At 41.7% G+C, this 13,404-nt stretch overlaps 1 protein-coding gene across 2 annotated transcripts in view; it reads left to right on the top strand.

Annotated features, from left to right (window-relative positions):
• The window catches only part of fzd6 (frizzled class receptor 6), a 58,673-nt gene extending 46,259 nt beyond the window's left edge, over positions 1–12,414 (top strand). Inside the window, exons 3-7 of one of the 2 annotated variants that reach the window (XM_033018910.1) lie at positions 2,523–2,719; positions 4,978–5,995; positions 8,296–8,444; positions 9,676–10,086; positions 11,511–12,414. In XM_033018910.1, coding sequence (XP_032874801.1) covers positions 2,523–2,719; positions 4,978–5,995; positions 8,296–8,444; positions 9,676–10,086; positions 11,511–11,682 — 1,947 coding nt within the window. In that variant the 3' untranslated portion in view covers positions 11,683–12,414. Of the gene's footprint in view, positions 1–2,522; positions 2,720–4,977; positions 5,996–8,295; positions 8,445–9,675; positions 10,098–11,510 lie in introns of both variants that reach the window. The other variant, XM_033018911.1, reaches the window with a different exon arrangement.
• Positions 12,415–13,404: the final 990 nt, after the last annotated feature.

The raw sequence follows: 13,404 nt of genomic DNA, 5'->3' as shown, positions 1-13,404 counted from the left end.
AAACAGTGCAAACAGTACCAAGTACCTTTCTGTCGATCAGAGTCCTGGAGAGATAGTGAACAGTGGGTGTTGTCCAGGAATGCCTCGTAAGTGGTGTTTCTACAACAAGCCTGCAGCTACACAGCAAGTCTAGCCTGAGCCTCATGAAAGTTCGAGATGCCCTCTAAACCTCTAGCACCCGGCTGACCATGGTGAAACGAAGCAGGGTAGGTAAGGAGTTCACCAATGTCTTTGATTTTCAAAGCTACTTTTCCACCCATGCATACTAGTAAACTGAACAAATGCTGTTACTGCATTGCTATATTTGTGTTAACCCATTTCCCTTATGAAGGTTTTTTTTAGCCACAGAGACGGCAAAGGAAGAAAATCCTTAATTAGCCTGAAAACATAATTGTTTCTCTCTCTCTCTCTCCAGGTGCAGCCTGTTATTTCCAGTACTTTTCTATTTGTATTCCTTTCTTTGTCTATGTGTAAGCTTGGCTTTGTCTAACCTTATTGCCTATGACCTGTAATTCATGGTTCTTAATAACATTCCCTGATCGGCCAGAGATGGCGCTGCAAGTAGCAAGTGTTCTTTCCAGTCATGTTCCTTCATCGTGAAAAAATCAACAATGTTCTCAATCTTCTCTCCTAACTGTTTCACAAAGACAATGCAGTAAACCCTCGTTTTAACAACCTCCTTAGATATTGGATGGTCCTGCCGACCCATCCTCAACTCCCACCATCTCCCTGGTCATTTAAAGCCCCGGTGTCCAACCCCTCTCCTGACTCTCAAGGTGCACCAGTGAGCTCCTCTTCACCCACCGCATGACCCGGTGATATGGCTGTTGTTGCGGCTCGCAATGTAGCCCTTGTGGGCAGGGCATTCTTCAGACCGCCACCACTGACAGAACACGCTCGGCCACCCTGAGGCTCCCTTCCTTCTCATCTGCTGTCACTTCCAAGGTGGAGTATGTCGGCCACTACGGGCGTGAAGGCGGAGGCGGCAGTGGGTGGGGGAGGAGAGGGGTAAAGAGGCCGACTGGAAGATGCGACGGGAGAAGCAGGGAACAAACCCACCGTCAACAGCAAGAAGCAGCGGCCACTGGGAGGGGAGAGACTCCCATGGTGACCAAACTCGTTCCGTCAGTGGTGGTGGCCACCTGAAGAAAGCCCTGTCCCCGGGGGCACAACGTGAGCCGCGTCAACAGCCATGTCACCGGACCATGCGGTGCGTGAAGAAGGACTTACTGGTGCTCCTCGCAAGTTGGGGGTGGGGTCAGAAGCCAGGGCTCCAAACAGCTGGGAAGTCAGGAGGAGCCGGGGATGGGTTGGCAGGCCATTCCATTCTCATTCAGTTTACATTTTATATTTGTATTATTTAAGTTTATAGCACTCCATGGTGCTTTAGACACACGGGAGGGGCGTCAGTAGCAGGCCAGGGGTGTATTGTATTGTCATAATCACGTGACCTCTGTTTGTCCAGAAAGACTCTGGAACCGTGAGTGCTGGAAAATCGTGCTCAACCTGTACTAAACTACATCTAAGGTTTTGCTTCTAAACCATTCTCTTCCAAACGTATTTAAGTATGGTTATGGGGAAGAACGATTCACTTGGTCTGTTAACTAATGCTTCCCTTTGAAAGAGACACAAGAGACTGCAGATGTTGGAATCTTGTGCAAAAATCAAACTGCTGGAGGAACTCAGCAGGGCCAACCAGCATCTGCGGAAGTAAATGGACAGATGATGTTTTGGGTCAAGGTCCTTCTCCATTCTCCATTTTTGGGTGCAATATGGGTGCACTAAGACGTGAAGTGCAATTGCTTTATGCTTTTTGGTAATTCACAATGTGAAGGGGTAATATTATTGAGTGACTACACAGACTATAATTCATAACAAGAGGATTTCAGTATAGGAGTAAAGAGGTTCTTCTGCAGTTGTACAGGGCTCTGGTGAGACCACATCTGGAGTATTGTGTACAGTTTTGGTCGCCTAATTTGAGGAAGGACATCCTTGTGATTGAGGCAGTGCAGCGTAGGTTCACGCGATTGATCCCTGGGATGGTGGGACTGTCATATGAGGAAAGATTGAAAAGACTAGGCTTGTATTCACTGGAGTTTTGAAGGATGAGGGGGGGATCTTATAGAAACATAAAATATTATAAAATGACTGGATAAGCTAGATGCAGGAAAAATATTCCCAATGTTGGGTGAGTCCAGAACCAGGTGCCACAGTCTTAGAATAAAGGGGAGGTCATTTAAGACTGAGGTGAGAAAAAACTTTTTCACCCAGAGAGTTGTGAATTTATGGAATTCCCTGCCACAGAGGGCAGTGGAGGCCAAGTCACTGGATGGATTTAAGAGAGAGTTAGATAGAGCTCTAGGGTCTAGTGGAGTCAAGGGATATGGGGAGAAGGCAGGCACGGGTTATTGATAGGGGACCATCAGCCATGATCACAATGAATGGCGGTGCTGGCACGAAGGGCCGAATGGCCTCCTCCTGCACCTATTTCTATGTTTCTATGTTTCTGTCTTCTCTTGCAGCCTTTCCAGCCTCTTATCAATCTGCATTGTTCACCGGATGTGAAAGCGTTTCTGTGCAGTGTCTTTGTGCCGGCCTGCACTGAACAACTTTGGATTGACCAGCCTTGTCAAAAGCTTTGTGAGAAGGTTTTCCAGGACTGTGAAAAGCACATCAAGACATTTGGGATCACGTGGCCAGAGGAGTTGCAGTGTGATCGGTAAGCCTCTGAGACATTTGCCCCTGCTGCTGGAGAAACCATCATTTGAACCAGCCTCCTGAGCTGTAACCAATCTCTCACTCATGCCCCAGTAAAAACACTCAGCTTTCCTTGTCCATCACCTTGTGTTCTTTGCCCACCTTCATTATTGCTTACTTGACGGATAGTAATAAATCGGATAGGGGAGTTGTGAAATCAACCATTTCATAGGTTTGGATCATAGTATTTGTGTGATGCCATGGATCCTGGCCTTCAAATCCACTATACTTATTCAATGAATTCTCATTGAATTCTCCCAATTTGGCTAGCCCGTGCTGTCTCCTCCCCTTCCTTAACCCTCTAGCTGTCTCCTCCCATCCGCCCGCCCTCGGCCTCCTCCTCCTCCTCCCCTTTTCCTTCTTTCTTTCCCCACCCCCCATCAGTCTGAAGAAGGGTTTCGGCCCGAAACGTCGCCTATTTCCTTCGCTCCATAGATGCTGCTGCACCCGCTGAGTTTCCCCAGCAATTTTGTGTACCTTCGATATTCCAGCATCTGCAGTTCCCTTTTGAATACTTATTATTGATATTAGTTTATTAGTATTATTATTACAGTGAAATACATTTTTTTGCGTGCTATCCACAAATCGTACTGTACATGAATGCAATGAAACCATATATGAGTACAGGTATTGCAAAAGAAGGAAAGTGCAAAATACAGTGCTACAGAGAAAGTGCATGCAGACAAAAAAGTGCAAGGGCTGTCATAGGGTAGATTGGGAGATCGAGAATATTGAGATCAGGGAATGTCTGTGGCTACAATCAATCTCCGTTTTTCTATTGCACTTTGAGTTGTCGTGACCCTGAAATCTGGAATTTCCTTTGATATTTCACTTTATTTTTCCATTGGCAGAAGTTTTCTAAAACAGCGGTGCTGAGAATGGTGCTGTAATTCTCATTCTTGGATTGAATTTATTTTTCTGGAGTAGAATGCAGTTGCAGTCATTTTCAGATTATTATGCGTCACTCTGGAAATTCATATGGCTGTTTTTGATTGTGACTCGCCCTCAAACCCCAAGATAATTTCTATGTCAGGGGGAAAAAAAATGGATTACATGCAATTATTATAATAGGTGCCAGATTTTCAATTTTGAAAGTGTGCGATTGAAGTTTGCATCGAAGTTTGAGGAGGACCTCAATGAAACAATCAATTCTATGTTCACTTGATCCACCTTCTAGAGTGCATGTTATTTTTCTAAGCTAAAAAAAGTACCCTTTCCATGCCCCATCTGCATAGAAAATCTCTTCCGATATATTGTTACAGTAAAGGTTCCGTGTATGTTTAATTTGCCAATGGTGTGATGGAATGGAGCTTGCCCTAGTTAGTATAGATTTGAAGACACTGTGTTTTAGGTGTTACTGTGGTTGTGACTGAGAGATGTTTTGTACTACAAAGGAATAGAGATCGGGATGCATCACGACATGGTTCAGGAACAGCTCTATCCAAGACCGCAAGTAATTGCAGAGAATTGTGGACACAGCCCAGACCATCACACAAACCAACCTCCCTTCCATTGATTCCACTTGCACCTCACAATGCCTCGGCAAGGCCACCAGCATAATCAAGGGCGAGTCGCACTCTGGCCACTCCCTCTTCTTCCCTCTCCCCTCAGGCAAGAGGCATAGAAGTGTGAAAATGCATACCTTCAGATTCAGGGACAGTTTCTTCCCAGCTGTTATCAGGCAACTGACCATCCTACCAACAACTAGAGAGTAGTTCTGAATTCTGCCTCATTGTAGACCCTCGGACTATCTTTGATCAGACTTTACTGGCTTTATCATGCACTAAATGTTATTCAGGTTATTCCCTTCATCTGTATAAACACATGGCTTGGTTGTAGTCATGCATTGTCTTTCCGCCGATTGGTTAGCACACAACAAAAGCTTTTCACTTCCCCCCGGTACACGTGACAATAAACAAAACTAAATTAAATTAAGATACCTAGCTTCATCCTGTTTACTTCTGTTATTAGCCTTTTGACCAGGGGAGACTTCAAATGAAGAAGAATTAATTGAACAACAGAATATTAAATTATTCCATTTGGGGCACCAGATAAGTATAAAATAAGATCTATAAGTAGAATTTGGGTTACCAGTTGGGATGTAATCTCATAAAATAAAGGAAGCACTAAATTTTTCTGCTGGTCTTTGATCAAATAGGCGTTATTTGAATTGTAACTTGATTTTTAAACTAAGTTTGACGTGATTTCTTTCATTTCAAGGTTGGTAGATTGCGTTGATGGCCAGCACTCTCCAGCAGTAGGTTCGACTTCAAGATCAGTTACAGAGAAGACATCACAAATGGTGTTGAAGGATTATGGATTTTGGTGTCCACGACCTCTGAAAAACCCGACTGGTCATGGCAGTTCATTTCTTGGCGTAGATGACTGTTTGCCACCATGTCCTAACATGTACTTCAAAGAAGATGAGCTGAACTTTGCTAAATATTTCATTGGAGTTGTTTCCATGTTTTGTCTGTGTTCGACACTCTTTACATTCTTGACTTTTCTTATCGATGTCAGAAGATTTCGCTACCCTGAGCGACCTATCATTTTCTACGCAGTATGCTATAGCATGGTGTCTCTGATGTACTTTGTTGGTTTCATTGCTGGTAATAACATAGTCTGTAACAAGGCTGATGAGAAATTGGGTACCATGGAAACTGTTGTCATCGGTGCACAGAACAAGGGATGCACACTCCTTTTTATGTTGCTATATTTCTTTACCATGTCAGGAACTGTGTGGTGGGTGATTTTGACCATAACCTGGTTCCTGGCAGCTGGACTGAAATGGAGTTGTGAAGCCATTGAACAGAAAGCATTGTGGTACCATTCTGTTGCTTGGGGAATGCCTGGAATATTCACAATAATGCTGTTGGCCTTGAACAAAGTTGAAGGCGACAATATCAGTGGTGTATGCTTTGTTGGACTATACGATTTGAATGCTTTGCGTTATTTTATCCTGACACCATTGTGCCTCTGTGTGGTGGTGGGATTGTCACTTTTGTTGGCAGGAATCATATCCTTGAATCATGTGCGGCAAGTCATCCAACATGACGGAAGAAATCAGGAGAAGTTGAAGAGATTTATGATTCGAATTGGTGTTTTTAGCGGGCTGTACTTGGTGCCATTGGTTGCTCTCCTGGGATGTTATATTTATGAACAAACTCTTCGGACAACTTGGGAAACTACGTGGGTTCACGACTACTGTCAAGATTATCCCATTCCATGTCCCAACCAGGTACTTCCAATAGCCGACACTTTAAAAAACTTCTCAAATATTTTAAATGTTCATCATATGTCACTGTGAAGTATATTTGCTCAGAAACAGAGACGTGGCTGCAGGAAGATCGGGACTGGGAACTGAATATTCAGGGTTATACGTCCTATAGAAATGACGGGCAGGTGGGGGTGGGGTAGCTCTGTTGGGGAGGGATGAAATTCAGTCCCTTGCGAGGGGTGACATAGGGACTGACAATGTAGAGTCACTGTTGAGGAATTGTAAAGGTAAGAAGACACTAGTGGGAGTTATCTACAGGCCCCCAAACTAGCCTGGATATAGGGTGCAAGTTGCAGCAGGAGTTAAAATTGGCATCTAACACTGATAATGCCACTGTGGTTATGGGAGATTTCAATATGCAGGTAGACTGGGAAAATCAGGTTGGTTCTGGACCCCAAGAAAGGGAGCTTGTAGAGATGGATTCATAGAGCAGCCTGTACTGGAACCTATTTGGATAGAAGGCAATTTTGGATTTAGTGTTGTCTAATGAACCAGATTTAATAAAGGGAACGAACTCAAGGTAAAGGAACCGCTAGGAGGTAGTGACCATAATATGATAAGTTTTAATCTGCAATTTGAGAGGGAGATGGTTAAATCACAAGTGTCAATGTTGCAGTTGAGCTAAGGAGACTATGAAGGCATGAGAGAGGAGCTGGCAAGGTTGACTGGAAAAGGATCCTAGCAGGAATGACGGTGGAACAGCAATGGCAGGAATTTCTGGGCATAATATGGAAGATGCAGGATCATTTCATTCCAAAGAGGAAGAAAATTTCTTGTGCGCCGTTTTGGTCTCCTAATTTAAACAAGGAAATCTTTGCTATTGAGACAGTGCAGCGTAGGTTCACGAGGTTAATCCCCAGGATGGCGGGACTGTCATATGAGGAAAGATTGGAAAGACTGGGCTTGTATTCACTGGAGTTTAGAAGGATAAGAGGGGACCTTATAGAAACATATAAAATTATAAAAGGATTGGACAAGCTAGATGCAGGGATAATGTTCCCAATGTTGGGCGAGTCCAGAACCAGGGGCCACAGTCTAAGAATAAAGGAAAGGCCATTTAAAACTGAGATGAGAAAACACTTTTTCACCTAGAGAGTTGTGAATTTGTGGAATTCTCTGCTACAGAAGGCAGTAGAGGCCAATTCACTGGATGGATTTAAGAGAGAGTAGATAGAACTCTAGGGGCGGGTGGAGTCAAGGGATATGGGGAGAAGGCAGCACTGGTTACTGATTGTGAATGATCAGCCATGATCACATTGAATGGCGGTGCTGGCTCGAAGGGCCAAATGGCCTCCTCCTGTACCTATTTTGTATGTTTCTAAATGAAATGGTGTTTACCTTGATCAGAGAGAATCGAGGTCTCCATTTCTCATCCAAGTGTTTTTTGAAGTAGGAATGAGGTGGGCAATAATCAATAGAACAGTAACAATTGTGATCTGTGGCCAGTTTTTAAATTAATCCATACACATCTGTATGGACTTTTTAATTTGAATAAACATGTAAGGAGAAGAATAAGGAACATGGATTAGCTTAATTTTCAGTGCCACTATATTGTAGTGGTCTTTATAAAATATGCTGGAAACTGAACTATGTGGTTATTTTGGTTTATTTGTCTATCATTTTGGATAAAAAATACCACATGAATAACTCTTTTAATTACCTTGGAGAAAATGCTCTAGTTTATGGATAAGGGGGAAGTCTTTTAGGACCGAGATGAGAAAACCATTTTTCACAAAGAGAGTGATGGAATTCTCTGCCACAGAAGGTAGTTGAGGCCAGTTCATTGACTATATTTAAGAGGGAGTTAGATGTGGCCCATGTGGCTAAGGGGATCAGGGGGTATGGAGAGAAGGCAGGTACAGGATACTGAGTTGGATGATCAGCCATGATCATATTGAATGGTGGTGCAGGCTCGAAGGGCCGAATGGCCTACTCCTGCACCTATTTTCTATGTTTCTCAAAGTTATACCATTTTTCTTAGCCCCTGCCAAAGTTAGGACACGAGACCAGAAGAATCTTTGGCAGGAATTTTAGTTGTTGTTTTCTGCAGGAATTATATGAAACGTAATTGTGTCGTTATAATCTTCTTGTGGATGCTGCTAGCTGATGAGTTGTCATCTTCCATCCAGGTTAAAATATAGATAATTGTGTTGTATTATGGTAATTTATGCTGAGTGAGTGGCATAGAATTTTAATTAGTGACTTCTTGCTCGTCTTTCTGAATATTTTGATGTAATGATTTTTTGTACATTTTTATTCAGGTAGAAACTCTGACAAGACCTGATTTGTCTCTTTTTATGATGAAATACCTGATGACTCTAATTGTCGGTATACCAGCAGTATTTTGGGTTGGCAGCAAGAAGACCTGTTCTGAATGGGCCAATTTCTTCCAGAGAGCTCGCAAGCGAGAGTAAGACCACCTTTTATATTGGAGTGAAATGTGCCCACTATATATGGGGAATGGAGCAGAATAATTGAGGGGGGGGGGGGTTTGGATGGAGGTAGGTTTTGGGTGAGGGTGGGGTGATTGCTCTGCAGTGAGGGAAGTTAGGGCAGCAATGGAGGTGTTCATTGCATGTTCCCAGTTGCTCTGTCCGCCCGTTGGAGCTATTAAAGGAGAACAAGTTGCTTCTCAATGTGGAAGATAAAACCTCCACACTTTGTTTATCCTTCAAATCACTGCGAACTGCTGGAGGAACTGCACAGGGGTTCCAAACCAAAATGTCATCTGTCCATTTTCTTCCAGATGCTGCTTGACCTGCTGAGTTCCTCCTGCAATAGACAATAGACAATAGGTGCAGGAGTAGGCCATTCGGCCCTTCGAGCCAGCACCGCCATTCAATGTGATCATGGCTGATCATCCCCAATCAGTACCCGATTCCTGCCTTCTCCCCATTTCCCCTGACTCCGCTATTTTTAAGAGCCCTATCTAGCTCTCTCTTGAAAGTATCCAGAGTACTTGCCTCCACCGCCCTCTGAGGCAGAGAATTCCACAGACTCGCCACTCTCTGTGAGAAAAAGTGTTTCCTCGTCTCCGTTCTAAATGGCTTACTGCTTATTCTTAAACTGTGGCCCCTGGTTCTGGACTCCCCCAACATCGGGAACATGTTCCTGCCAAGCCCTTAACAATCTTATATGTTTCAATGAGAAATCCTCTCATCCTTCTAAACTCCAGAATGTACAAGCCCAGCTGCTCCATTCTCTGAGCATATGACAGTCCAGCCATCCCGGGAATTAACCTTGTAAACCTACGCTGCACTCCCTCAATAGCAAGAATGTCCTTTGACAAATTAGGGGACGAAAACTGCACACAACTGCAGTTTGTTTTATAATTTCAAATCACTACTGCTTTTCACCATGTTTTATCTTATGAGCTCAATATGGTAACAATTAGAGAGTTAACTAATATTTCTTCATTTGGTTTTTACAACATTTCATAATTATTGTCTCTGCAAAGATATACAGATGAGTAGATTTATTAAATTGTTTCACAGTATGACATGGGAGGTTTGGATTGTGATTTTGAGGAATACTAGTACAGCAGCATAATAATCGCACTTAACCTCTGATTTTCAAATAATAATTTTTTTTGAAGCAATGTCTGTCTTTTCTGAATGCTCTCATACTTTATATCTCTTTAGCCCGATAACGGAAAGTCGCAGGGTGCTGCAGGAGTCCTGTGAATTTTTCCTAAAGCACAATTCCAAAGTGCAGCACAAGAAGAAACATAAGTCAAGTTCCCATAAACTCCGGGTCATCTCCAAATCCATGGGGACATCCACCATAGGTGTGGCAAGTCATGGCACCTCCTTGCTTGCAGCAGCTCCAGGATCACTGTCAGAAGCAAAGCCTTTTCTTGAAGTCAGCGAGCATGATGCTCTCCTGCCCGAAATGCCTTTGACATTGAATGTCTCGGCTGGCAAACAAGCTTCAGTAAGTGTATCGGGCCACGCAATGTCTGCTGAGTTACAGGAGAAAAGAAATAAAGAGAACAAGAATTCCGGTGGAATCAGCATCCAGTCTGAAAGCTTGCAGTGTGTCCCAGATGGAAGGTGAGGAACAGGTGATTTACTGTGTAATTTATTGATTGCAGTTGTAGTAAATTAATGTAATGGAATTTACTCTTAATCATCATAACATTCAAGACTGGGGATCAAATGTTATCTTCCGAAATTCTGAAATAAATTTGAAATGATTGGTTTATTGTTTGATGCAATGATGAATTTCACTGCTTGTGGGAATGTTAGTTAAAGATGTTGCAACCCGGATTGTCTCGCTGCCAGCTTGAATGGTCTTGTTTCTAATCTGCACCTGCCTCATTGCTGGACCGGGCTACTTCTCTACCTCAGTATCTCTATCGGCTGTTTCTCTGGAACTGAAAATTGATGGACCAATTCAACTTCTCAGTCACAATGTATCCTGTGACTTGGTCTGGAATGGCCAGTAGGGGGCCTGCTATGCAACCATTATGCAGTCCTCTGACAGTCTGAAGCAGCTTTATTCCCCTTAATAAGTTGTTTCATAATTTGAAGTAATCAAGAGGAAAGTTAGATTTTAGTTTTTTTTATTACAGAATTTTTTTTTACGGCAAACAGGTAGCTGCTGAAATCAACCATAATTTAATTTCAAAGTGGGTGCTGTTTATATTGAGAGTTGCATGAAATTTACCTTAAAACTGCAATGCTTATTTTATATTTATGCATTAAAGTTAAATATAGCATGTGTTAGAAAGTCACTCATTGGGCTTTAAAGAGGAAATTGATACGTCTGATCATTTGATTGAACTATGGTGCAAGAAATACAGCCAGGTACCATAAATAAACAGGAATTAATCTACCTGAAACTAATATCTTCCGTTTTCTGACAACGTTGACCATAATGGGGAAGAATATCAAAGTAGTTGAAAACCATGGTTCTTTGAGGTTTTTTTTTTTTGTGGTGAGCAAGGCAGAGAGATTTTGAGACCATTCTATTAACAAAGTTACCAGAATTATCCAATTTCCCAGTTAGACATTGGGAATGAGGGTGGGCCACTAAATTAATTATATGGAATGAATCATGAGTGTGTACACATATTCTGTGTGTAGACATTGCTAGCATAAAGTTTGTGTGGTGGTTTTTGACATAAGCTCGCACAAGTTTAGCATAAAGACTACCCACGTAAACATAATTCAGTGATTTAACCTTGCTGTCAGTGGTTTGTGTAACCTCATGGTTCCTTGTTTCTCCTCCTTTACTGTGAAACTCCTATGTTCCAAAATACTCTACATTTCGGCTTCTTAAATCGCTGTTCCTTTTGCTGAATGTAAAATTTAAATTAACAATAGCTGCTAAATTATAACTACATGCCTGCAATTATACTCAACTGGTTAATTATGCTATACCCCAAATCTACACAGTGTCCCCACACAATACATGCAAAGCTCCAAGGAAGTTGATTGATTTGTTCTCAATTATTGTTTGTCCTTGAATACAGATTAACACCAAGTGGCAACGATGTTGAGGAACCTACTTCGCAAAGTAGCTATGTCCAAGTGCCACACTATTCACATCCCACCAGTAGCAAGGGTTGTGCTTCTCTCCTTGTACATGCATTGCCGCAATTCAGCAAAGTTGAAGACTCTGAGAATGATGTGTCAAATGCCTGAGGATGCTTGCTTTGAACTGTTTAGCTTTACATTCCTTTGTAAAATATTTTGATCATAACATACTCTTTGTGAACTTAGTACTTGCTATACAATATTTTGTACGCTACATGCAGCTTTTTATAAGATGCCGTTTAAGTATGTTACATCTTAAATAGTTTGTAGAAAAGTAAACGTAATGTTTAATATAAATCGGCAGTTACTACAGATTTTAAAACTACCATAAAATAGCATGTTAAATCATTTTTATACTTCCAAGCAAAGTATTTTTGATGTTATGGTGGTCCTTATTTTCTACTTAAATTTTAGTTTTGTGTAAAGGGGAGAAAATTAGTATAGTGAATATTTTGCCTTTTTTGTGCAGTGTAAAGTGTTCTTATGTGGCATATTTTTCTGTTCAATCAAATAGAGCGAATACTCTTAGATTTAAATATTATTTCAACATTTATGTTGGTTGTAGAGTAAGAATTTCTGGAAATGTCTTAAAATATGAATTGTGATGTGTAACACTGTTGCAGACATGCAATCTCTCTGGATAACTGTCTTGAACGGACCCACTTTGTTGTACTGGATTATTTAGTATGCTGGTAAAAAACGTTCAAAATAGAAGATAGGCATTTTTGTTTTAAGAAGCAAGGGGAAAATGAGTTGGTGATTTTTTTATGGTCAAACACACTGGAAAATTATAATCTTTATAAACTGAGAAAAAAATATATATATAACGATGAACGACAACAAACTTAGCCGGCAATTGAAGTTTGTATATTTTTGTCTGAATATGCATGCAAAAATCAGTGAAGTTATCATTTGTGAGGGCTACAAATGGAATCAGTGGTGGTGATTCCACTGAATTAACTCCTCAGTATAATATTCACATTTGGGCATCGTTAATGGCACTATTTTAGATAGTTTCTTTCAAGACACCTCAGTGCCTCAGTTCTTATAAAGGCCAAACAACCAGCCATGGTTGACCATATAGCATGTGCCTGAGTCTAATGAGCCTGTGAACAAACAACAAATAACACCTTGAGGACTAAGGAAATGGGTGAAAAAACAAATTTATTTGCAATTACATCACTGATATTGTATATTTGCAGTATATCAATTACATTGATTGCATTTAATCTCAGACTTCAGAAGTGGAATTAACATAGAAAATAGGTGCAGGAGGTGGCCATTCGGCCCTTCGAGCCAGCACCGCCATTCATTGTGATCATGGCTGATCGCCCCTATCAATAACCCGTGCCTGCCTTCTCCCCATATCCCTTGACTCCACTAGCCCCTAAAGCTCTATCTAACTCTCTCTTAAATCCATCCAGTGACTTGGCCTCCACTGCCCTCTGTGGCAGGGAATTCCATAAATTCACAACTCTCTGGGTGAAAAAGATTTTTCTCACCTCAGTCTTAAATTACCTCCCCTTTATTCTAAGACTGTGGCTCCTGGTTCTGGACTCACCCAAAATTGGGAACATTTTTCCTGCATCTAGCTTGTCCAGTCCTTTTATAATTTTATATGTTTCTATAATTATTGCAAAAAAAGTTTTTAAAAAATGTATCAGGTAATCAGTGGATTAGCACGCAACTGGAAAGAGAGGGCAATACTTTGAGTGGAAGTGCTGTAAAATTTCGATAACCCTCTGGCCATCTGAAAATCCCAAAAGGACAGAGTCTAACTTTGCTGTGCTTCCTTCTGATTTACTGGCTGTCTAGTTCTCACACTCGCAA

The sequence above is a fragment of the Amblyraja radiata genome, chromosome 4, assembly GCF_010909765.2.
Source record: "Amblyraja radiata isolate CabotCenter1 chromosome 4, sAmbRad1.1.pri, whole genome shotgun sequence".
NCBI classification, from domain to species: domain Eukaryota; kingdom Metazoa; phylum Chordata; class Chondrichthyes; order Rajiformes; family Rajidae; genus Amblyraja; species Amblyraja radiata.
Note: the sequence above shows the minus strand (reverse complement) of the source record. Positions and strands in the feature narration are given on the sequence as shown.